The sequence below is a fragment of the Haliotis asinina genome, chromosome 14, assembly GCF_037392515.1.
Source record: "Haliotis asinina isolate JCU_RB_2024 chromosome 14, JCU_Hal_asi_v2, whole genome shotgun sequence".
In the NCBI taxonomy this organism is placed as follows: domain Eukaryota; kingdom Metazoa; phylum Mollusca; class Gastropoda; order Lepetellida; family Haliotidae; genus Haliotis; species Haliotis asinina.
In genome coordinates this window covers 37862209-37889955 of record NC_090293.1, presented here as the reverse complement: position 1 = coordinate 37889955, position 27747 = coordinate 37862209, and the positions used below count along the sequence as shown (strand labels likewise).

The following is a 27747-nucleotide window of genomic DNA, read 5'->3' as shown; positions in this document are numbered from 1 at the left end:
CTCATTCCTTTGCATTTTCAATTGTTTAAAGCTGGAAATTTCCTCTAGCTTTAAAGCAGTCTGTCTCCTTTTACCCCCATATTTTCTTTCAAGCCTCTCTAATGCAACATCATAAACAGCAGTGCTATGCCCTAATTTTGCAATAGACCCGTGAAGGTCCAGGAGTAGAATAGGCCTTCGGTAACTGATGCTTGGCATAAAAGGTGACTATGCTTGTCGTAAGAGGCGACTAAAAGGATTGGGTGGTCAGGCTGGCTGACTTGGTTGACACATGTCATCGGTTCCCAATTGTGCAGATCGATGCTCATGTTGTTGATCACTGGATTGTCTGGTCCAGACTCGATTATTTACAGACTGCCACCATATAGCTGGAATAGTACTTAGTGCGGCATAAAACTAAGCTCACTCACTCACTAATTTTGCAATAACCTGAGCTGCATCTCCAGACAGGTATTGTTTCAGTTGAAGCAGCTTATATTCATTGTTGGCAGGTGTTCTATCGACACAGGCCATGAATGCTGGTTTCCACCTTTCAAAGGTGCTACTTCATACTCTGAGAAAATAGGGACTGACACTTGCTTAAGTTGTCTCTATAAATTGTCACCAATATTTGGCCGTGTTGTTCTAACATGTGTCCTATCAAGAAACATAGAATGTGGAGACTTTCTATAATCTGTAGTGTGTTCATGTTTATATCTGGCATTGTCCCTATTAGAACTTTCTAAAGACTGAATTTGTGATAACCACGTTCTGCTACCATTTTTTGTTCTGAAGGTTTTTGTGCCAGAAATATCTACTATCTAAATGCTAACTCTGATAATGTTCAAAACCCGACAAATACCAAACTAATCTAACCTCGAAACATTTAACTTCTAACTTTCTTTACTATGAAAACCCAACTGACTGTCTAAACTAAAATAAATCCTAACCTAACTGAAGACGTCCCGTTGTCTGCGATGTTGAAAAACAAATTAAAATTTTTAACATTGAATCTGTGATCCTGTGTAGTTCACTCGAAGGTAAATCTCGTGCAGTCAGTGTCTGTGGAAAGTACGAAAATGGATGCATTCCTGTGAATGTTTGTCTATTCCATAAACATTAACTGAACGAGAAGCGTTTTAGTGAACCCTCCTGAACACCAGGTCAACAAGGGTTTGCCACTAACATCGCAATGTCCCCCCGCTGCTAAAGAAGAATGAAATATTTATAACTCATTCATTACTCTTTCCTTTTTGCTCACACAAGATGCATGATATGACTGGTGTCTGGATAATCACCCAGTGTAGGCTGTCAACAAAATTGAGGACATTGGTGCAATGTTTTATGGAATATTGCGTTAACATAAATTCGAAAACAGGACAAAGTTAAAATATTTAAAATAAGATCAAGGTCACCATCTCCTAATGTAGACCACCAAATCTTGGTCAAAAACACTTGAATACATCAGGTTTCTCACAGAGTTGTGTTTGTATTGACAGACTGCTATGTTGTCAAACTGCATAATAACTCATACGAAAAATCATTACTATTACCAATACAAGTGACATACTACTATTCAGATATTAGGAAAAAATGAACATAGAATACTAGTGTCTTTATGATCAGTCACAGCTTTGAGAAAGACACCAGTCTGAAGCAAACAACAAATCATTTCAATGACATGATTTTTTGGACATGCATCCTAGCCTCAGGCAATAATGACACTGTTAGGAAAAACCTTTCAGTAAGACAAGTCTTGACAGTTTAATAAACTGCTTTGAAGTAAATGCGTTATCACTATAACAATGCCCAAACATTTCAAGTTAGGGTCATTAAGATATGGCTGAGTAGGCATCTATACTCAGCAAATAAAAACTTGACACTCATTATTTTTCAAATAGTGTTTTGAAACTTTTCTTCAAAGAGTTCTTTTTGTGATTATGGTTAAATCCATTGTCAAGGGCATTATGTCACACATTCATTCTACTGCTCGGGCCTACGTAGCACGTGTGAGAGCACTGCATGGTAAAATCACATTTCCACATGCCACAAGTCACGTGACCTATTGATACATGTGTAATTGATCTAGCCGAGTAGAGTGTCATCTCAGAAAACCACGGTTTTATGGTTAATTAATCGTTAATTTGTAATGCCACGACTGTCAAACATTCAGCGTGAACGTGCCATTGGCATGTTGAACACGAGAATGTCCGTCACTGATCTTGTGAGGGCTAAGGGATGCAATAGACAGACCATCTATAATCTCCAGACAAGTGTCCACCAAATGGGCACTCCCGTCCTGGTCGACCATGTGTGACGTCACATGCAGAAGACTGACAGATTGTGTTACGTCATTTGTGTAATTGGTTTGTCACTGCCACATCCACTGGGAATGTATTGTTTGGTGGTCTAGTGACTGCCCAAACCATTTGAAATCGCCTGCACTCTGCTAGTCTTCATGCACGGCGACAATATTGTGGCCAATTTAAGAATGAATTTCCTCAGGAACACTGGCATCAGTATCATGGAGTGACCTTCAAGATCTCCTGACCTCAACCCCACAGAGCATGTGAGGGATGTGATAGGCAGGTGGCTCAGTCAAGTAAGGAACCCTCCACAGAACTTTCAGTAGCTTGGTGCCATGTTGGTACAAATATGGCAGCGCACTCCCCAAGCTGTGTTCACACGCATCATCCAATCCATGAGAAGATGTTGCATCGCAGTTGTGAATGCCTATGGAGGACACACCCAATACTGACATGATTTCATTAAAGGGGCACTGATGTGGAGCAAATAATGTTTCTTGCCAATGGTCTAATTATGAAACCAAACTGCAAATTGGTCAGCACCCACTCCCTGGACCGTGATGGACAAATGGACTGGGCTCCTGTCCACATCAGCAGAATTTTTCACCCTAAACATTCAGGAGCCCGGATGCCCATCATATGCCATTATTTAGAAATATCCATGGTATTCCTTGTCTGAATGTAACAAAATATCCCAGCAGTGTAGTTTTTTTCTGATGCCTGGATGGTATAGGGACTGATCCAATTTGATCCCATTTCTGTGTTTTTTACCTTGATATTAAATAATGTCATGTGAAAATATATACATTGTAATATATGTCTACATATGTCCACAGGCACGTAGCAAGTCATTTGTTTCATATACGTCTGAAAGATTGCAAAGCTTTATATTGAGATAGTTTTGATGGTTGGCCCTGCCGTCATAGCAAAAAAAAATTTTTTGTAGCTATGGTAGATACCCTGGTTTATTATCTATAATAAAAACACACAGTTGATTTATTTGAATTCATAAACTAAAAACGACGACTTTGCCATTGGTAGAGAAATCTGAAAATGTTCTGACGTTAAAAGAACTGGATAACTTTGTACTTCTGGGTCAGGAAAATAAACAAATGTTTAAAATCCCTAATAGCAAAAGGCACCACCTTGGGATCTGATTGATATATCTGGCAAGTACTGTTGACAGATATTGAACAGTTTTGGGGATGCATTCCTGAAACGAGGTCCAAATCTCACTTTTTAAGTCCAAAATTGTTCCCATGGACAAAAATATCAATGCAAAAAGCAAATACCAAAAGGCATCACCTCAGGATCTGTTTGATACACCTGCCAAGTTTTGCTGATTTTGAGCATTTTCTTAATTATGCTCTGGAAACAAAATCCACCCCTCTCAAGGGAAACCCAAGTCCAAATTGTTTCCACTGAAATCCAGAAAAATGAAAATGACATAAATAACCACTGTTGGTTCTTTTTGATATGCATAGCAATTTTTGTTGTAAAATGTTGAACAGTTTTTGAGATATGTTCCAGAAACTAAATTATTAAGGACAGACGGGACATTGACTATATCCCCCTACACTGTATGCCGGTGATATATATTCTAGATGGTTTCACAAACTCAGAGACCGTAGAAGGACTCTAGACCTCTCATCTGTATATCATTGATGACTTTGACTAATTTAAGAGGTTCACAGAGAATATGTCAGATCTCTCGGATAATCTTGATGCTTACAGACTAAAGTCATATTGCTGAAATGCTTCTCTAAAAGTGGAAGCCATGTGTGTGGCCTCCTCCTTCGTTGTGACACAGTTTTTCCAGTCAACTCTATCTGGCAGATCCAACACCCGGGACTGGGAAAGAACTTCCCTGAAACAAAATATCACTTTCACTCAAAAGTCAGCTGATTTGTTTAAATCAGGAATAAGAATAAAATGTATAATTTGCACAAAAAGTAAGATGTACTGAATACTTAAATCAATTACTGTCAAATGAGTGACTAAATTAGCAGGACAGAACTGGATAAGACAAGTTAGAAAAGGCTTTCAATTTCAGAGAGAAAGTTAGTTTTTCTTTCTCATTGTGTGATAATATTGCAGAAATTGGAAACACATTGCAACCAACAGCAAAGTACAACAGATGTTGTAGGGCAGGAAACATACCCATTTTTGAAAGGTAATTTGATCAAATTGAGAGGTATACATGATCCATGAGAGGTATGATGATAGAATAATAATATATATGATGTGGAAATATTTGTGCGGACACTTTCTGGTAAAACCAGATTTGGGGGAAAAAACACAAAAAATCATAATTTTGCCAATATCTTTTTACAATTTCAAAATATTGACCACATTCAAACAAATGCACTACTACATGAAAGATTATTCTCTGTACAATAGACAAGTAAAAGTGATTACAATATTTCCATAAAATGGTAATAACCATCTGGAAAAGCAATGTGCTCCAATGTGAATTTATAACAAAAATACATATCAAGCATTTCTAACTGACTTGTCTAATTTCAGGTTTAGTTACAGATCAGATCAAAGTTATTCCTTCTTTCAGATTCACAGTTATGTTTAACAATCTTCATGTTATCCATGGAACAGATTTGTGATTATTGCAAGGTAATTTTCTTCATTGTCACTGGTTTCTCCACTAACATCATTCATGGGGTTAGTGCCAGTCTGTCCATCCTGTCCACACAGTTCAATGCAATGGAGATTGTTGCATCTAAAAATGCACAGCACTGAGGAGCATGGGGGAACTTGCAGCAGGTGAAAACATGGCAGTCAAGATCTTCTGAAGCAGTTAGATGTTTAAACAATGTGAGGGTAATCAATCCATTCACATTTGTCCAGGAAAGATTTTCAGGGTTACCAAGCTCTGGATTATCACAATGAGAACTTGTCCAGATGCTAGTTTACCACATCACACTCTTAACATGGTGTTGAGCTGTCTTCGCAGGGGGGAAGTTTGGCAAGCTCAATATCACATAGTTGAAGTCTCATGTCATTCAAAGAGTTGCATGGTTTAAGCTTCTTTCTGGGGTCATACAAGGCTGATGTTTGTTCCCTGCAGACCTCCACTGACGCTTCAAGGTTTCCTGAAGACAATACTTGTGGCCTTAAAAACAGATCATTGTCTTTCATCATAGCCTTGTAGACTGTCTTCTTATGATCCAAGAAGATCACAGATGTTATGGACAGGAACTAACCGGCATTTGTCTGTGACTGCAGAAGACACTCCAGGTTCAAACCAAATTTCTTTGACATGTTCCATTTGTGGATAATAGTACATACATAGTATGAGAACATCTGTATCAGGAGACTTGAAAATGATCTGTCCTTGGGTATGCCTCTCTGCATACTCATTACTGCAATACATGGCATGGAAGAGCATACGTGTATCAGCTTCTTCTTGAGAACACTGAAGTTTATCAATGCAAACATCACCAGTGTGAGTGATCAACTTGGTCACCATTCCATCTTCATATCCTCCTAAGAGATAAATCTTCCTTATGGTTCACTGCTTCATATTTTGCACCAACGAGACCAATGACACTTTTAGAGTCACGACTGACTGTTTTCTCCACTCCCATGTCTATCCAAAGACTTGTGAACTTTCCTGGTTTCTCCAGTATGAGTGTTGACCTTGAAGAAAAGCATTTTTTACCTTCATGTCTAAGATATACACAGGTATGTATCTGGCATAATTTGCTCCATGTGCAGGAAGGAAAATGGCAACATTGCATCTTGAGTTGCCAATGAGACTCCCCATCACTCTCCCATTCTGCACAAATATTCCACAATAGAATTTGGACAGCTTCAAGACATGTCATCAAGTAGTCAAATGTTGGAGATTTTGAGCCTCCATGTGCCTCTGACTGATCCAGAAGTGGTGTCAGAACATCACTTACATCAGCTTGTAACACGTCACATTGTCAAAATCCACTCTCTAGTTTTGGTACTTTCTCCCATTTCTTCAGTTTATCGGACTAGCACCTGAAAATATAAAACATGAAATCTTCAAATACTCCAAAACATATGATTGTGACCAGGAGGAAAACTCTTCATGAAGAGAAATGTGCTTCTTAAACACAAAACTTCATTTTGTCAAAACAAAATATGAGAATGCTTTTCTTTTAAAATATTAAAATCTGATAAAAATATAAGGGCTTATGATGTCATCCCTGAAGTGAAGTTTTATGAAACTACTGTGAATCACATACCTACCCGAAGGGTGCATGGAAGTCTTCAACTTTTGACTTATCCCATCGTAACAAAATCTGGCACTTAATCCATTTGTATTCCATGTGCACCTGAAATTAGACAAAGTTTAATCATTAAATCCTTTTACATTTAAAATGTATCATTAATCATTAAAAAGAAGACAAAACTTCTTCATAAAGGGAAATGTCATTATTACCTAAACACCTTCATTATAATGCATATGAATATATTATTTAAACAAATATCTAGATAAATACATAAAATGGTGTATCTGAAACTGAAGAAATCTACTTCACAGTTAATAAGTACCTTGCAATCAATTTTTTATAATTTCAAAAATTTGTATAAAATATGCATAAAATATATTTGTTTTTTGGGGGAAGGGGAAATTATACACATTATGGAAGACATTATGAATAAACATTAATACATTTTGGTAATTAATTCAATTACATCTATCAAATCACTTGCACACATCCTGAGGCCCTTTTAGAGTTTTTGCATGTCAGCAGTATATGCTTTCTAACTTTTTTCCAAAAACAAATCTTTAAAATCCCAACAAAAACATGATTTTATAATATATGAAGAGTAATTGGAGCACAAGAAGAAAGATAAAGCATAAGATTCTCTAAATATGATTTGATGAATATTTTCACCCTCAAAATGGCCTCTCAAGAGTTTTTCTCAGTAAAAACTTTAGACTTAATTATCTTGAAATCTGTCAATGTAACGGTTCACTTTAAAGATGTAAAATGCCATGAAAATATCTCAGAATATCAGATACAAGAAAAAATTACCTATTTGAAATGTATTTCAGTTTTTAATCATCAAACAAGATTAGTGAATAACTAAGCCCACTGGAAATTTTCTGTCATTTCTATCACTGAAACATAAGGTTCTGATGAAAATTAGACAAATAGAAAACAACTAACCTCATTAATGATGTTGAAGAAATGTAAAGACTTGTCAAGGCCTCAAGTGGGAATACTTGGAAAAAGATGATACAAGCAGGAGGTGGTCTCAGCAGACTACACATGCTCCAGCGCAGCGATGACTCGGCATAACATCACTGCCACAGGCTAATTTGCATATTACGTGACCAGACTTTTCTCTTGTTTTTAAACAAATGCGCACATTCATTAATATGCTGAGACTGGCATAAGGCAAGCGATTTGACGAGGTTTTCATAATGTTTTACACTGTTACGTAAATATTTTTCTACTACTGTGTCAGTAAGGTGTGACAAAACATATTTATATTTCAAACCAGCTGCATCGTTTGCTCTCCATTAGGCTTCGATGACAGCACATTATATTGATTAAACTGTGTAAGATGTGATGAATATAGCAGTACTAGTTTCTTCATGACTCATATTACTGTAAAGTTTGTCTAAAGAATTTAGTGGTTTGACTTTAAAACATTTTTAAGAGAATGTCCACGTAAAATTTCACCACACTTTTTTTGTCAATACTCAGATCACAAGCTTTCATTTCATGTATAGATTGTCTATACCTCTCTTAGATATCAAAAACAAATATGTTTTGAAGTAATATCAAGTTGGTGTCCTGCCCTATTGTAACCACCAATGATCTTGATGTATTGCATAAGTCTGTCCTCTGTCCCAATAACACTATATTTCTTTAAACAATAAGGGCAGTGTTGTGACCTAGTTGTAAATGTTTTGGAATGTCAAGCCAAAGACCTGTGTTTGATTCCAGTATGGGTCATGTGTGAAACCTATTTCTAATGTTCCCCCAAGTGACATTGCAGAAATTATTACTCCTTGCACAATGTGGACTGGGTTGAATCAGTCATGGTGACATCACCCAAAACCACAAGGTAACCAAATGTATTATAAGGTCACATGGTTATGTAGGGTTGACAATGACACTGTCAGACACAGCCATGATTATCAAGCAAGTGAATCTATGTGCATAACATCTGACTATAAACAACTACCCCAGTTTTAAAATTTTGCATACAAGTGAAATTTGTTGTAAATGTGATGATTTGAATGACAGCATGGAAATGAGCTGCAATTATAAGCCTACCATATGAACGGTTACCAAATAATAAAAACTTAATTCATATGCACCAAAACAGAACAAAATTCACCAAAACAGGAAAGTATACGTCTAAAACTTCAACAATATCCTCAAATTCCAAAACAAATATTCTGTAAGGGAAAAAGAATTGCTTGAAATGGAAACAAACCTCTGGTATAAGCTAAAAGTGTGTCTGAGAATGGTTGCCAAGGGTACGAAATGGCAACAACAGCATCCCGAAATGACATAAAAATCGTCAAAGAGGGTGGCAAGGGGACAAGGGAACGAGCTTTGGTCAATAATGTTTTTCGTCACTATGAGTTTAATCTTGAAAATTTTATTTTTGGATGTAGCGCATCAGTCCCCTATTGTAATAAGCTTAAAAACGTCAAACTTCAAAGTGTTAGGGTTGCAATTCTCCACAATGTGGTTTCTCGTTCGACTGAATATTGATTTCATAACTGCTTTTGAATCTGTTCTCATTGACTGATTGTATATACATGTACATGTCTGGTTTTCTGTAAATTCTGGCATATATAGTATGTTTTGTATATCTGTCTTTAACCCTCTGGGTGCCTAATAAGGTTTGGAAAGTGAATGTTGTGCTCGCGTGGTCCTGGATCTGCATACTGTTATAAAATTACACTGTAATTCTTATCCATCACTATAAAAATATATGTGCCACTAACCCTGCGGTTTGAGAAATAGACACTGCTAAATGTTGTTCAACATTTTGTTATGCGCTTAAAAAACCCCACTGTGCTACGATATTTTTATTTGGCATCTTTATGGAAAGTGTGCATGAAGGAAATACAGCCTGACTGTACAGACATGAGTGTATATGAAATGGGTTTATGTGCTAATGCATAACATTATATGCTCAACCATTAAAAATAACTTGACTAAATGTCAAAAATGGGTACTTTTCTATGATGTCAAACAATGACAGAGTGGTAGAAAGATAAGGGGGCTTAACTCTGCTATGCTTAAAGGATTTTTAAAAAGGACTCTACACACTGATCAAGATCTGATACTGATTAAACTTCTTTTTAATTCTTCAAGCACAATATTTCAGGGTCTTTTCCAGACCACTTCATCAGGTGAACTCAAGGGGTCTGTAAGCTACATAACTTTTGTGTTTTTTGAGGATGTGGATACAGTACACACCTTTCTGTATGGGACGAACAGGGTGAATAGAACCAAAGTCAACTTAGTTCAAACATTTGTAGAAGTGACAAAATTAAGAAACTGGATGAACAAGGTATGAGATGCACACCTTTAGAGTCCCAGTGAAACACACATAGAAGTTTAATCACTTCTGTTAAGAAGCTTTTGTAGAGAAGTAGATAGACTTCATCTCCTATATCATTATATTCAGAGAGAAATTCAACACAATTTATGTTAAGTTTATTGAAGTTCAAACCCCATTTAAATTGGAAAACATATAAAATACAAAAACAAAATATGAAATGCACACCTTTAGAGTCCCTATAAAGCACATGTGTAATCTACATGAATTCCATGGAGTAGTTTTTGAGAAGTGGATAAGAGTACACCTACACTATAACACTATATTCAGAAAGAAATCCAACAAAATTTATGCATGTTCAAACATCATTAAAATTGACAAAAAGCCCAAAGAAAATACAAAAACAAAATATGAGATGCACACCATTAGAGTCCCAAGAAAGCCCATGTGTAAGTTCATTGAATCCCACAGAGCGTTTTTTGAGGAGAAGTGGATAGAGTACATTCCCAGTTTCCTATGTACTGTAACAGGTGTGATTGTGTGTCTCTTCTGTAACCTTCACTGCATGTGTGTGTTCCTGCTTTGCGTTATGTATATTCTTGTCCCATGGTTATGTTTACCACAAGAGGGTTCTGTCAACAGAGTTCTTTTACACGCTATTTCCAGCTTTGTAAATCCTGACATGCAAGGTATTTTCATTTCACTACTTTAATGAGAACAAAGCCCAAACTAAACAATGCAAAATGCACTACTGGGAAGTGTATTACAAAAAATCAAAGGAAATTATCAGCAACTTAAACCCATTCCCAAACCAATACAAGCCTGAAATAAATCCTACTGCTAAATATATCCCTAACACTAAACCTATGTTCACTTTACTATGACTTAAGTGCTTCGCTGTGAGAGGAGGGTCATCTGTTTCGTCTGGGAACAAACTCCACTTCATCACAAAGAAGTTGCATGGGAAAGCTCACTTATCCTTGGGTGTTTCCAACTCAGACAATAAAATACCTGACGCGCACCCCTGATATACACGATAGCAGGCATGTCCCACTAAGCGCAGCTCACACCCCTACCCTTGGGAAGGAACCTCCCAGTGCGTGCAACATATCGGTAAGAAAAGTCATTTGATATTACCAGAATTTGTGTTTCATACCCTCAGCAAAGCTACTAATGTTCTAGTATAAAAAGAAAACCCAACAAACACCTATAATAACTAGCTCCCGCTACAGTACGTACGGACGCATGGAGGGTTACCCTATATGCCCCCAGCCATATATAAGCAATAGTTTTGCTTAGAACTATTACAATATCGATGTAAGGTTTCTTCAAACTAGGACATGATATGGTTTATATATTTTAAAACAATTTTTGTATATAAAATGTCGTTTTTGAAAGGCATTTAGAAGTTGGAAAAACATGAATACATGACCCCTTTTATGGACCACGTTTTTTCATTCTTTACACAACGCTTCAGAGATATATTTGCACCTAAATCAGGTGAATGCTGAGCCAGTACAAAGAGTGGAGATATAAATAAATAAATTACACAAACGGCGATACACACGCTTCGTGAATAGCATTGGTGGAACTTTCGCGCCTACACACATGTGTCCCCGCTTACACGGAACGGCATGGACTAGCGCAATGGACCTCTCGACATGAAGGAAGATCAGTTTCTGCTCCGTCAAGGTAAATTATGTGTATATGTGGTTTTCGTAGTGTAGGTGTGTCGGTAATTCATTAAAGAAATCGAGTATAATGTTTTTGGACTGTATTAATGACACTTTGAAACATATACATCTTGACTTAAGCTATTACATCGCATTATCACATTGTATTTACATCTTCTTGATAATGCACAATACAGTATAAAAAATGATTGCAGGCTACAGTATGAAGCGATACATCCAAGCTCAGTTAATCCCTGTTTTTTTAATGCACTAAGGAAGACTCGCGAGGGCAGCGTTGTAATTTGATACGCTACGACGTGCCCTCTTTGATAACTCGCTAACGGAAAATTACTCGCATAGAAAGTATTGTGTCACGTAGTTCACAGAAGATTTACCATTATAACTGAATATGTTAGGTCGTAATTTTGAATGTTATATGCAGTAATTATATATGTAATAACTAAATGATTACAAGAAAGTCTAACAACAAGAGAAGATACATACAGTTGCTTGATAATCTCAGCGCAAATATGCTTGTGTTGCATATTTTGTACAATATATGTATTCATGGTTATATCCCAAATGTCTAAATATCTACATATTTACCTTCGGCGTGACATAAATGACATTGTATCTCCATACATTTACATTGCTCAATGAAAGCTTGGATCTATGCACAGTGTCTATATACAAACATATTTATGACAAACAATCTCAGAACTTCAACTTATTTTGTAATTATGGTTCATCATTTATTTCAGTCCAACGAACTGTTATCAAGCTAAGCTGCATTGACAAAGAAATTAGGAATTCTCTTCAACTGGGAAAACAGGTTTGATTGCCATAGTTTTTTCAGCAACACGGTGATGAGAATGATCTAATAACTAAATAATATTAACCAAACTCAGTTCAGAAAATGACCTTACTAGTGGCGTCATTGCTCTTTTATTCAAGACGCACTGGTCTAAAGCATCATATTATGAAAATATAGTTTTGTTTTGAGTTATCATTATTCAGCATTAAAGTGTCTTGTCATTCACGCAAGGTTATATTTCACCTATTAATCTAAACCTTGTTTTAAAAAGGCGATTGATCTACTTATAAAAAGCGTCCTTCATTGCAGAACTTACCACAGTGTTCGGAAGCTCTGTCAAAGTTGGGAACCCTGACTGTGCATAGAGCCGCACTAAGAAAGTACCCTGAAATTATCTCAACTGTTAAGAAGGTACTTATAATTATTAGTGCAAACCTAGATGTTTTAGATTGTTAATTGTGCCTCACTGTTATGTATCTTTCAAGAAGATAATTGTTCACTAAATGTTACTTGTTTGAGTATCAAACTGCTCAATATTTGTTGTTCACTTTCAAAAGTTTTCTAATTAAAAGTTTTCTTCACGCAACTATTATAAAGTAATTCAAATGGCATATTGACTTGCAGTGTCGGCACTTTGCCTACTGTGGGCGCATCAGACAGAAGGCAGAACGTATATTGAGTACATTCAGAAAGACATTAGAAAGTGGGGAGATGCAGGCTTTTCAGGTAAGTGTGAGCTTTCTGAAATTCAAAATTTCAAAAAAATCATTATTTGATATTGTTGGTGATAAAGTGCTCAGAACCTCGCTGAACCGAGGATGTTAAACCATAAACCATATCTATATCACTTTTAAAAGACATGTATGTTTCATGAAATAGTGATTTTCAAGGTGTGATATTTGGTTCATGTCAACAAAAATATATGTCTTCAGAAACAATTAACAAACCAAGATTCCGTCAAAGTGCAAGAAGGTATGGTGAAAGTGCATATATGAATGATGATAATATTATTTTGCAACTGATGGAAGCAAGCATGAACACATGTATATGCATGAAATCTACTAAACGTATTTCCTCAGTGTTTCTTCTATACGTAGACAAAAAGACGAAATGCAGCTCTTTCAGGATGGCGTTCTTTATATACAATTCTGGATATTTATACCTTTTTATAAAAAATTATTTGATGCAGTAGGTTTTTTTGTTCAATTTCTATATGTGAAGTGGGTAGATAGAATAAGTTTTTGAAAATGGGTTCTTTGAATAGAGACATCGGCTCCTTCAAAATAACACCCAGACGATTCAAAATTTCATTGGACTTTATTTATACATAGAGACTAGACGGTGCTTCCTCTTGAAGTTCAACTCAAACCCCAAGCTAAAGTTCAAGTCCTCGACTGGTCATCCGCCCTCTACTTTTAAATCTATCTCATCTTTCCCACCTAAAGTCTTATTTAATTTGAAACATATCCATTGTTGGCATTCTGTAACCATTTATCGACAAAATTACGTCAGTCTGAACTGCAACTGTACACAAGTTGATTCTTTGTGATTCCAGTAACTTCTGATATGTGTTCAAATGTTAACCTTACGGAAACATAAGTGAGTTACAAGTGACTACTTTATCCGTAACTTGAAAACCCACTTCCACCTACATGGGACATGTCCACTCTATGGAAGTAACAGTCATATTACAAGTGACCAGTCGGTGGACTATTTCTTTATTCCCATTTACAGTGATTCCTATTGATACAATCATAATTCCATGCATGATATTATAAAACACTATACATTTTGCATATTTTGCCAGTAAATCATATTCTGGCATTTACCCGATGACGGGTCAAGAGTTTGCCTACAAACGTCGTCTCGTAAATACTTCGTTGTTATGATCCATTTCAATGATTATAAAGATATTTTTATTGCATTAAGAAAATTATATTTTAGTCTATCATCATATCATGTAGATAATGCATGTACTTATTGATGCTACATCTGTGCATCGAAACCTCAAAAGGGATTTAGTCAGGCACATGCCTCATTACAGGCACAGTGTAATGAGAAACAGTCCACCTGGAATGTTGGCATAGCAGTCATTTGTTTCCTGTTTTGTTTGAGTTCCTGTTTTATTCATTAAATGGTCACAAGTAAAGGTTTCATGTTAACCGTTTCTGTTTAAACTGGATTACTATGTTCATTATATTTAGCATAAGTTCTTCAAATCCTGATATGTCCAAGTATGGTGATCTACCTTCAGTTCTTGGTGATCTATAGCCCGTGTTTTATATGGTATTGTCCTCTTAATTACACTATTTCAGTTTCACATGCTAGTTTTATGTTCACATCTGTGATAATCTAGTATTTTTACTGTCCTTCGATGGCAGGCTTTTATGTTCTAAATTCATTAATTTTAATATTCAAATAAATTATGTTATATATTGCCGATGTGACGTTAAATATTAACTCACTCACTCACTCAAATCCTGATATCAATTTGCAACATAGTTCTGTACTAGAACGAATCCTTCGAATGTGGAGGTAAATTTTGCATGGCGAGGAAGTTTAGATAAATATAATATCCATTAAGTTATTTGTTGCACGGTTTGTCAAATAAATACTGCCCGCATTTTATGCACTGAAATACTATTATGCACCCAGATAGTGCATGGTCTATGAAACTAATACTATAGCAAGATAGAAAGCTGTACTAGCTACGGTGTACTAATGACAGCATCCAAAATGTTTGTAATGTATTTTACATTTAATTTACCAGCATGTATTTAATTAGTTATTATGGTACTTCACAGGAACAAGGCGATCCAAAAGAAATAAGCAAAAGGGACAAGTTCAGTTGTATATTTGGAATAAGATGGATTTTCGAGTACAGATCAATACAGATGGTTCAGGTATGTAAAATGTAATGGTTTGAAATATATACAAAGAACATTTACTCAAGGAAAAAAATAAAAAGAATCCTATCTTATGAAAATATTTTTTTAAAATCTTGTTATTTCCTATGATGTAGCTTTGGAAATCCACTCATTACAGGAAGAGGTATTTACAGCAGAAGAGATTTTGAAACTGGACAGTTCCTGCTTAAATATGAAGGTACCGTCACTACAAAAAGTCCCGAAGGCAGTGACACATACGTTTTTGAGGTACAACATAAAGGGTCTACATTTTGGTGAGTTGGGATCATCTGATTCATTAGAAATATGCATTTATTTTATGAAAAGTGCGTTAACTGGCTTCTCGGTATGTTAGAGATGGTATGGCGTCAACAAATATGGAGTTAAACATATATAGTATCTAACTGAAACAATATCAATATATTGTTCATATTACCGGATAGACATTGAAAAACGAGCTGAGAGTTACAGCGACACTTGACAGATATATTCTGCACTCCCAGGATTGATGCCACAAAAGAAGATGGAACCTTAGGAAGGCTGCTGAATGATGAACCTAAAAGGCCAAACTGCATGCCAAAGGTTATAGAAGAGGACGGAAGACTTGGCATTGGTTCTTTTGCTGTTAGACCAATCACAAAAGGACAGGAGCTGCGGTATTGCTATGGCAAAGATTCCAAACAATATCCTTGGCGTAAGGTATATATCGTTATCACACCTGTTTCATTCAATAAATGTAAATGAGATAACTCTAAGAAATCGCTCAGACAGCAAAGGTAAAAATAAGACTCCATTAGTGTTGGCTCTCAGTCGTTCATTATGTGTATCATTTTCAATCTTTTATAGAAGAATGCCACTGAAAGGACTAATACCACCAACGTTCCACAAATGCCAAGGAAAGATCAACAAATGCACGTGGTAAGGAAATATCTCCAAATCCAGAGGAGTCGGACATACAGTCAGTAGCACATTTGACTGCAGCTGCAGTTGATGATACATCTCTTGGGGAAGCCGAAGGCATTTTGGAACGTGCTATGGAAACATCTCCAAATCCAGAGGAGACAGAAATACAGTCAGTAGCACATTTGACTACAGCTGCAGTTGATGATACATCTTGTGGGAAGGCAGAAGACACTGGTGAAAGCTCAACAACTTCGGAACAAAGTGATTCGGAGAGCAGTTACAAGATAGAGGATTCTGAAAGCGATTCAGGGGATTCGTACATCTACCCTGTGACTCAAAAAGCTAAGGCCTTGGTGGGTGATATTGCGGCAACTCAGCCACGTATAGTGGTAACAACTACAAATAATGCAGATGGCCGTCATACGACAAAGCATTTCACTGTCCGTACTGCATTTCAAAACAATCCAAGTTGCCAAGACACCTGGAAGGCAAGCACAAAGAGGAAATCGAGGTAGCAAAGTATCTTGCTACTAATAACAAAATCGAAAGAAGCAGAATCATGACCAAGCTGAGAAATCTGGGAAACCACCTTCATAACACAGAGGTGATCTCAAGAGGGTCAGGGGAAATAGTAGTAGCATACAGACCAAGTGAAAATACACCCTGGAGTGAGTATGTTCCCTGTGTACACTGCCTTGGCTATTATGTAAAGAAAGAGCTTTGGCAACACGTTAAACGGTGTGCCCTTGCCCCATCACAAACAAAACATAAATGGGTACTCCAAAGAGCGTGTTTATTGTTACCATCCCCAGAGAGCTCATCAACAGGATTCAACACAGTCTTCAACAATATGAGGACAGACAGCATTGGTCTCTGTTGTAAAGGGGACCTTTTGATTCGAAAATTTGGAGAAAGACTTTTTCTGAAACATGGACACGACAATGACCAGCTTGCCTTTATCCGAAATACACTGAGGGAACTAGGGAGACTTCTGTTGAATCTAAGAGCCACTGCTGGTCCATCAGGTGCAGACTTGCAAAGCTTCATCAATCCAGGCTCGTTCCAACAGGTTGTCACTTCGGCAAGACAAATATCTGGTTTCAATGACAGAACTCATACTTATGACACTCCGTCATTAGCCAAAAAGCTGGGAGGGTCACTGAAGACTTGCGCAGGCATAGTAAGAAGAGATGCTATGATTTCACAAAATGAATACTTAAAACAGCAAACACATGATTTCCTGGATCTGGTTGAAATGGAATGGCCCTATGAAGTCAGCGCCCATGCCAACAGGACACTAAATGAAAGAATCAGAAACAAGGTGAAGTTTGTACCTTTAGTCAAAGATACGATGTTGTTATCGGCATACCTCAGGTCCGTTGGCAACAAAGCGGCAGCTACCTTACACCAATCTGATGATGTCAGTGCATGGCAAGTCCTCAACGAAGCTTCATTAGCACGAGTTATTCTGTTTAATCGGAGAAGACAGGGTGAGGCATCAAAGTTACATATTGGGGATTTTAAAAAGTTAAGTCTTACCCGTCAAGGAGATGCAATGGAAGGTCTGTCCCCATTTGAGAAAGATCTTTGTCATAAACTACAGAGGGTTGAGATCATCAGTAAGCGAGGAAGGACCGTTCCAATGATCTTTACATCAGAATTAACAAGTTGGGTCAATCTCTTGTTAGCCAAGAGAGACATTGCTGGCGTTCACCATGAAAACACATACGTGTTTGCAAGAAACCACTATGGTTCCCTAGGTCATATTTGAGGGTCGGACATACTGAGAGAAGTCAGCCAGCAATGTGGTGCAGAGGAACCAGAACTTCTTCGGTCAACAAAACTAAGGAAACAAATAGGCACTTTATCCCAAATTCTAAATCTCAGAGACCATGAACTGGATATCCTGGCTGACTTCATGGGACATGACATCCGGGTTCATCGCGAGTATTACCGCCTCCCAGATGAGACGTTACAGGTGGCCAAAGTGTCAAAACTGCTCCTGACTCTTGAACGAGGCAAATACACTCAACAGAAAGGGAGAAACTTGGATGAAATTGAAGTGGATTTACAAGAAGGTTAGATATTATTCCCATGATGTGTAGACAATTATTTGTAGATAGTTCATTGTAGCAAACGTCTGGTCTAAATATATATTCACCAATATTATTGTTATAATTATCACAGAGCAGGTACTTTGTGACAGAGTACCCAATGTTTCCTTGAGAAAGTGATGTAACCTAAGCAAATTCTTGGGATTAATAACATTCATAGTTTAAAAGTTTATCTTCTACAGATGTTGACCTGAAAGATGTGCAGAGCGACGATGAATCGAGTGGAGATGAGTATGGCCCTGGTAAGTACTCACAGAAATGTTGTCTCTGAACGTACCTATTCACAGTGTCATCATATTTTATAATTATTAAACAGGGATTGAAACAGAGTGTTCCTGTATTGCAGATAGCAAAGGGATAGAGATGCGGAAAAGAGGCTGCAGGTCACCACCTGACTACTTTGGTATGTAGATATGCAAAATGTATAACTATCTATCAGTTTGACTGTATAAAATTACTATTGAAATGATAACTAATAGTGAACTAAGATGCGTTTGTATAAACTATGCATTATTTATTGCCTCGTTAATACTATCCTATTTTCTGTCATTCAAGATGGAAATGAATCCAGTGATGAGGATTGCCCTGGCGTCGAAACGGCACCAAGAAAAAGATGTAGGACGAAAGGTGAATGAGATAAACATTTATTACAAAACAAAATATTTCACGTGTTTGTTAATGATAAGTGCACAATAATTGATGATTACACACAATTTCACTCACGATTGTTCACAATGCAGCTCACTTATTTATAAACCAAATGGATGTTTCTGCATTTATTTTTTTACCTTGGGTATGCTCCGAGTTGGTTTTACACGACATGTGTCATTGGTACGGATATGGAATACATGTGTGTAAGTTTGTCTGTAATGCATAATTTTTATACTTTTCTATATGACAGGTTCTTCAAAACTGGTCAAACGACCCTGGTCGGAGAGTGAGAAAGATGCCGTCCTGAAACATTTCGAGAGAAATATTATATTGAAGAAACTTCCTGGAAAACGGGATATTGACCGGTGCCTATCACAGGAACCGTGTCTGAGAGGGCGTACGTGGCGAAACATCAAAGACTTTGTTAGGAACCGTACTTTGGCAAAGAAAGTTCACTAGCAAACAAATATACTCTGAACAATTGTTCCATAGCTTCTCAAATCGGGGAATGTTTGTTATATAAACTATTAAAAGAGCTCCCGAATGCAAATATTTACTAATAGATAGATAATGATGTTCTCTCACCGTTTTTTTCATTCAGTTGTCTGTGTCTTCTTGTCATGAAATCAAATGTCTCTATATGTTGGTTTGGTGGCAACTGTCCGAGGTGACAATTGTCTAGGTAGCGCTTGATCGGGTGGGAAATGTCAGTGTTACAACTGTCCTGCTGTCTTTATATACATGCCTCTTTGGCTACGAGGTGTTTAAATATCATTGTGAAATGGATAATAGGTATCTAACATATTGTGTACAGTGATGCACAACTTGAATTGGTGCATGTAAGTCGACGGTCTGCTTTCGCCTCATGAAAAGCTGAAAATGCAGGCTGAGACCTTTTGATAGTTAGAATGAACTTAGAAATAGGACCTTGGAACTTCTTGGGGTTTCTGAATTTGAAAACGTGATGTCTGCAATAAATTGTTCAACTTGACTCTGCCTTCGAGTTGTCATTTTATACTGTCTGGTCATCACCTAAAGTGAGCAGAGATCCTTGGCGGGAGAGATTATTAGATAAAGGCCCGTCGGAAGAAAGTAATAAACACATTAAAAACTATTTTAGTTTGGAAAGAGTGACTTAAGATTCTGATAAAAACATGAAGAACTCTCAAACAGCTCTCTGCATTGATCAAGTCATGTCATCAATCTTCTATCACGGCATGATCTATATCATAGATCGTTTGTATGTATGTCAATAGAAAACAATAACTAAAACCTGAAAAGAGGACTTAGTACCGGGAGTATCTTGACGAGGCACATTTTGAACTTTTTATCTGTACTTTTCTTAACGAGGGCTGCATTTACTGAACACTCATTGGTGACAACAATAACAAACATCTAGTAACAACATATATTTCTGTCAGTAAGATCGCCTTGGACACTCACACCTAGTAGCCATTATAATTGTGATTAATCACTTTAAGTCATTTTTTAAGGCTGTGATCCATTTATCTCTTTATGTTATGAGAGAGAGAAAAAGTCAGGTACAGATTAGTCACAGAACGTCTCAAAGCTCAGCTCCTAAAGATTAAAATGTAAATGCCTAAACTTAAACTTGCATTATAATGTCAAAATATTTCAGGGTCTAGATGACTGATGATAATGTATAGTATCAGTTATATATATTGTGTCATCCATTAGGCGAATCAGATTTGAAAATTTCATCTTGAAATTAGACGCCACCTACTATTTCCTGAAACTTCCTCACGCTTTCTTCTTGGGGGTGTATCCTCTCATAATGAGAGATGTTATATCAGACATTGGCCTGAAATGGGTGGTTCACAAATCAACTCGTATTTTCACACACTGTGTCCGATTGCTCAGAGCACATTTCTATACACACTCCTTGGTTATGTTGTTAAAATCAAATACGCACTGTCCCCGTTTGCTATGTATGTACTTCTGTACAATGTTCCCGTGTCTTAATGTCCCCGCTCGCTCATCAAATTCTTGTACACAATATCCCAGTTTCTTATAGACACTGTCCCCATTTGCTTTGTGAAGACATTTATACCCACTGTCCCCGTTTGCTTAGTGAAGACATTTATACACACTGTCCCCGTTTACTTAGTGATTAGTGAAGACATTTATACATACTGTCCCTGTTTACTTAGTGATTAGTGAAGACATTTACACACACTGTCCCCGTTTACTTAGTGATTAGTGAAGACATTTATACACACTGCCCCCGTTTTCTCAATGAAGACATTTATACACTGTCCCCGTTTACTTAGTGATTAGTGAAGACATTTATACACACTGCCCCCGTTTTCTCAGTGAAGACATTTATACACTGTCCTGTTTGCTTAGTGAAGACATTTATATACACTGTCCCCGTTTTCTCAATGAAGGCATTCATACACACTGTCCCCGGTTAAATGGTGAAAATTGTACACACTGTCCCCGGTTAAACGGTGAAAATTGTACACACTGTCCCCGGTTGCATGATGAAAATTACACACACACTCTTCGTGTGTGACCCCGGTTCCAATGTAAAAAATTATAATTGTTTTAAAATATCCTAAAGTTTCAGTCAACGTCCAGAATTACTATTAGACAGGAGGATGGGCGGCTCTTGTAAATCTTAAAGCTCTAGACCGACAGGGAAAAAAGTCCCCGTTTGCATGTGTTTTTTTAGTGTCCCCAGTTACTACCTTTAACACGTGTGTGTGTGTGTGTGTGTGTGTGTGTGTGTGTGTCAAAAGATAACAGCATAATTATGAAGCCAATGTGATTAGATTAATGTACAAAGTGAGTGAGTGAGTGAGTGAGTTTAGTTTTACGCCGCACTCAGCAATATTACAGCTATATGGCGGCGGTCTGTAAATAATCGAGTCTGGACCAGACAATCCAGTGATCAACAACATGAGCATCGATCTGCACAATTGGGAACCGATGACATGTGTCAACCAAGTCAGTGAGTCTGACCACCCAATCCCGTTAGTCGCCTCTTACGACAAGCTGAGTCGCTAATGTACAAAGAAAACAACGCATTTTAATGACTAAGTCAAGGGCAGGGATGAGGTGTGCTTATAAGAGAGAAAATATACAAAGATAGCACATAACACAATTACGGAGCTTGTAAGATTGGACTAATATACTAATAGTCTAGTAGCAGAATGCAATTTTCAGTCCTAACCTTGTATTTCAGGTCCACAGTATTTTATTGCTGGTTTTATAAGTTTATTACATGTAGATCATGATGACAACTTGGCACCCTTGAGGGTTTTGAATCTGTTTCTTCAACCGTTCCCAGTCTAGTTTACTATAACCAGGACAATTAGAGTTAAAAAGTTTATAAAACATTTGATAAATATATAAGGAAAAATTGAAGTCAAGTTAGGTAGGGTCAATGTACTGGGAAAGTGCATTGACCAAGTAATCAAATTTTTTGGATTCACTTTTCTTGGGGGAAATGGCAATTTCTCTGAAGTAACATAAACTAGGACTTTGTAAATCTACATGATTAGGTGGATGGACATTCGGATACTAGTGGTCAGTTTGCAAATAAAAGGGACACGCAGAGGATCGGAAATAATTTGTTTAAGTATCTTCTGGTGCCTACCAGTCTGAAATATTACTTGATATTCTGTCAGATATGTCAGTGTTTGGTTGATGGATGGCTTAAAGTTAATTAATGAAGATATTTTATCCTGGAAGAATTTGATGGTACCAATAAAGTTTCGGAAAGGGACTAATGAAAGTAACTGATTATTAAGATTTTGTACGAGTCATTTTTGTATGACGTAGGACATTATTTCAGATGGAGGAGCCTAAATTGTCATGACTTCTATTTTGTTAGTTGTCCAGTGAGTGGTGTGCGATTCTGGGCCCCACCGCTGACTTGAGAAGTTCTCTCTGTATATTGAGAGAATGGCTCAGATGAACTTTCAGTAACAGAAGTTGTGCGAGACACCAACAAGTTCTTCCAGGACGTTGTAAACTAATGTTGTGCTTAGACCAGAAAATAGGAACTATCTCAGGATCTTTGTTTGTGAAAAACTATACCAAAAATAAAAGGACTTGAACGCCAAACTGGACTTATCCTTGACTATACCGTCTGACTACATCATCCCCAGACAAAGAGTGGTGGAAATACAGATTGCCTAGGGAGAAGGGTATAACACCCCGACACTCTCAGGCAACATTACTTATCCCATCGTTCTCTCTTAAACACTCCTTGAACAAATCCCTGTCCTTGCAGTGAAATAATGCCACCCATCGCGTCTGCTCCCTCAAATCTTTCAACACTGAGTTGAACTTTTTGTGTCAGCACCCAGATGCTGTGATTTGCGTGTCGGCCTGAAAACGCTAAATACGAAAGCATGTCTCTTTTTTTGTTATCTCTCTATCACCTCTGCAGTCATCCAGGATGAACAATGTCAGTTTTCCTTTAAACTGGTTGTGAAAACATCTTAAATACTCTTGTAGGCATGTCCCCAGGACTCTGTGTATGTGCTGGTCCATCATCACCCAAGTTCTATCCTTGTAAGTCTTATTCATGTCTATAGTAGGACATAAGATAATGATTTTGTCAAATAATTCTTTATAGTACCCCTCCAACAAATCCAGTACGAAAACAGTCTTACAACAACCCGTCTGCCCACATATTATAGCGCAGTGCGGATTGTGTGGTAGATTAATAGATAGCTAGCACAAATCTCCCATTGTCTATATTAAGTTGCGCATCCATAATTACATATAAATATGATTTTAATTTACCACATGATTGAGCCTTCTTTGTTATTTGAATGGTTATACCCTCGCTTCCGTTGTCGATGCGACGACCACTACCGTATAGGGTGTCATCATCTGCCAATCTCAAATTCAACCACAATGCATACTTTGTTGTTATTTAATCACCGATGTGAACAGAGGATAGATCCAGGTCACTGACCACATTGTTGACTATTGAGTTTCGTCTGATCGTTGGTAGCTTCATTATTTCATCCCACTGCTGGTATGCTCTCATTCCATGGCTAAATAACTGATTAGGCACTCCCTCTATGGTCACTTCCACTTTGGCAATTTCTGGGTTGAAAATTTATCGCTGTCTCTTTCAAATGAATTGTATTCCTCCACAGGTATGGTCAATATACCTTTCACCAATTGCGCCAGCACGTTCATGTTGATATTCCATACTGTGTTGCTCTTGTCACGTACTATCATTCTGTGTCGCAGTATCCCACCGTACCGGATGGTCATTTTTCCAGAGTTCTGATTTCAAATCTGCCAGACAAGATCTGGACGAGTCACCGTGATGAACTCCAATGATATGTTGTCGATCTCGCAACTACCTTCATCACCGTTTGGCGTACAAATGACTTTACTGTAATCATCGAAGGTGAGTTTGTATTCCAGCCTGTCACCCAATGCGGCATGGTAAAACAGTGCATAAGCAGTTAGCAACTCAAAGTCTAGTGGGATACAAAACCTATTCCCGTATATACTATCGATTGGTTTTACAGTATTCAATAGTTTGGCTGTCTTTTCTGGCGTGAAGGTCTACCCAATATTTAACTTATTCGATTTGCTGCCGATTCCCTGGTATGCGCTGTTGGCGTGTTCTCCCTCACCTTTCCATAGGTCTGTGTAACAGTAACATACACTGCTGTCGTCTGTACTAAGCACGTCATTGCCGCTAACTTTTGGATTTTAACTGCCACTGACAGGATCCCAATAATGTTCTGAGAGCAAGGCATGAGCATTGCCAGTGTTCGGACAGCATTGGGCTTCATCATATCGAGTTTGGTCGTATCACTGATGGGAGGTTCCCCAACACCCCAAAACCACCAAGTGGTGGTGACTTCAGACACTGGATAAAAAAACATCTGAAATCACTTGGAGAGGCCCTGGCTAAACTTGCAGGTAAGGCCGCAGAAGCCCTGCCCGGTATCCTAAGAAGGATGTTTGTGCTGGGTAAAACTGTCACTTGGCTTGGTCAAAATCTGTGGGCATTCATCATCGCCGTGGCTTGGCTTGTGTACGTTGCAGCTCAGGAATTTTTAGCCAAATGAGACACAGGCCAACCGTGACACCTCCGACAACCAACGCTGTTTTACAATCGATGTGCTGCTGATTGGACGCCTGCACGGTGGGGATAATCCCACACCCCCATATATTGGTTTAACCCTGGTGGGGTGGTGATGCGATAGCATCCTCAATATTAACCACAAACTGTTTCTGTGCGTCATATGCGGTTCCATTACCTACAATACTTGAGTGCATCTGCGATTGAGCTCTGAGTATAGCCCACATATATGTTATAATCGAATCGCTTAAATGGATAATACTGGAGCAAGTGAATCCTTTCGATGTATCCAGCATCTTTTCCAATCATCTTCCGACTTGGGGGGACTGCTCCACTTTTTGGACGGTGAAAGCAACACCGCCTTTAAAACTCATACAATAATCTCTCCATTCATAACTCGACAGAGCAAGATTCTGCCTAAGTAAATCTCGTTTCAGTAAATCATCACTGACCTCTTTTACTGATTTCAAACCATCGTATGGAATACCCAAACTGTGATTTGGACCAGACAAACGCCAATCCGTCTTCGGGTCAATGCCGAATTCATTACAAATCCTTTCGTAATCCCGCCGATTGTACGTGTTGTTCATTACATTCCACACCTTATCCTGTGAAAGCGGGCGCTGATCTCTTTAAGGATACGCCTGATCTGGTAGTATACGTGAAATGTGAAAACAGATTTACTCAAGTCATCATGCCTAGTGTCTGTCAACGTCAGGCCACACCCAGTTGTAGCGTACCATATAGTGAAACTGAGTTGGTTCTGTCAAAAGTGCATCGGGCTATTGAACCACGTGTGGAAAGATTTCACATCCGTGACCAATAGCTTTTACTTTCCAAACACATGTATAAACTGGGTTTTGAAGTACAAACGACCTGGGGCAACCAAGATTTTCATGTGTATGAAGTCAGAGGCATTTATGTTTCTGTTTTTGGGGTAATGTACTTCGGGTTAATACATATTATTATTATATATGATTTATATTATAATATGTAAATTACGCTTCTGTATATAATGAATGGTGAGGCCGTTCAACTTATACACGCTATTGATTACACGTCTGATCAACTCAAAGTAGCACTATGTGATATCACCTACTACCAGCTATGGCCAAACATCAACAAAAAAATAATAATAATAAGTTCTTCGTCGAGGACATTCTATTCAAAATAACCGATGACTACTACAGCGTGTGTTCTCTCAGTGATGAAGTTTTCAAACCCATAAGAGCTTAACTTCTAAATAAATGACTCAAATGGAACAGTGGTGTTTGACAACACCAATGGACCAAAAAACTGAGATTTGGCCAACCTTTGGCAAAGATGCTGGGGCTGCCATCAAGTGAAATAATCCCTATGTCTGATGTCACTGGTTCGAAAGTGCCAGAGCTAATTCCATACCACAAGCTATGCATTCATCTCGAACAGCTTAGCACAACAGATAATGTACAAAGTGAGCATCCATTCACGTTTTTGAAACAGAAAAATACAATGAGGGCCTCGCTGAGTCATTTTCATCACGTCAGTATAAAAAATTGACAAATGGTAATTAATATTCATGAATTAAAAATATCAATTTTAGATACAAAAAACAAGAGTCATCAGAAGATGACATATCCCCCCGGCTCCCATGTACCTGAAAGGACAAATCATCTGACAGTTACTTGATGTTTTCTTCGATTAAGTTTAAATCGTTTCCAGAGAAGTCATGAAAATTATAAATGCCATATATCTGCAAACAGCAAAAGGCACTATTTCAAGATCTGTTTCACACATCGGCCAAGACCTGTTGAAAGATATCAAATAGTTTTCCAGTTGTGCTCAGGAAACAAAGACTATCCCTCCATTTTGAGGCTAAGTCAGAATGGAAACCAGAAAAATAAAAATGCCAAAACATTATAAATAGCAAAAGGCACCACTTTGTGGTCTGCTTCAAATATCTGCCAAGTTTTGCTGTAAGATATTGAATATTTTTTGAGTTCTGCTCCGGAAACAAAGCCCATCCCTCCATTTTGAGACTATGTCCAAAACGTTTGCATGGAAACCCAGAAAATTATTAATCACAAAAAATCTGTAAATAGCAAAAGGCACCATGGTAGGGTCTGCCACATGTATCTACCAAGTTTTGCTGGCAGATATTAGGAACTTTTTGAGATGTGCTCAGGAAACGAACACACCTCTCACTTTTCAGACAAAGTCTGAATCATTTCCATGGAAACCAAGAAAATAATATATCACAAAAACCTGTAAGTATCAAAAGGCACCACTTTAGGTTCTGACTGATGTATGTAACAAGTACTGCAGATAAATATTGAACGTTTTTTCAATTCTGCTCAGGAAACGAAGCCCATCCCTCCATTTTGAGACTAAATCCAAAATGTTTCCATTGAAAAAGGGAAAATTATATATCACAAAAACCTGTAAAGAGCAAAAGGCACCACTTTGGGATCTGGCACACATATCTAACACTTTTTGATGACAGATATTACAAAGTTTTTGAGATGTGCTCCTGAAACGAAACACACCCCTCACTTTTAAGATTATGTCCGAAACGTTTCCAGGGAAACCTAGAAAATAATAAATCACAAAAACCTGTAAATACCAAAAGGCACCACCCTAGGTTCTGACTGATATATCTACCAAGTTTTGCAGAAAAATATAGAATGGTTTTGAGTTACACTCCGGAAACGAAACACACCTCTCACTTTTGAGACAATGTCCGAAACGTTTCCATGAAAACCGATAAAATAATAAATCACAAAAACCTGTACATAGCAAAAATCACC

General features: G+C 37.7%; 1 protein-coding gene across 1 annotated transcript in view; it reads right to left on the bottom strand.

Annotated features, from left to right (window-relative positions):
- Positions 1–3232: 3232 nt before the first annotated feature.
- LOC137261524 (CWF19-like protein 1) overlaps positions 3233–27747 on the bottom strand; it is a 261199-nt gene continuing 236684 nt past the window's right edge. The window contains exon 15 of the mRNA XM_067799283.1: positions 3233–4152. Within this exon, the coding sequence (XP_067655384.1) occupies positions 4014–4152 (139 nt within the window). The 3' untranslated portion in view covers positions 3233–4013. The remainder of the gene's footprint in view (positions 4153–27747) is intronic.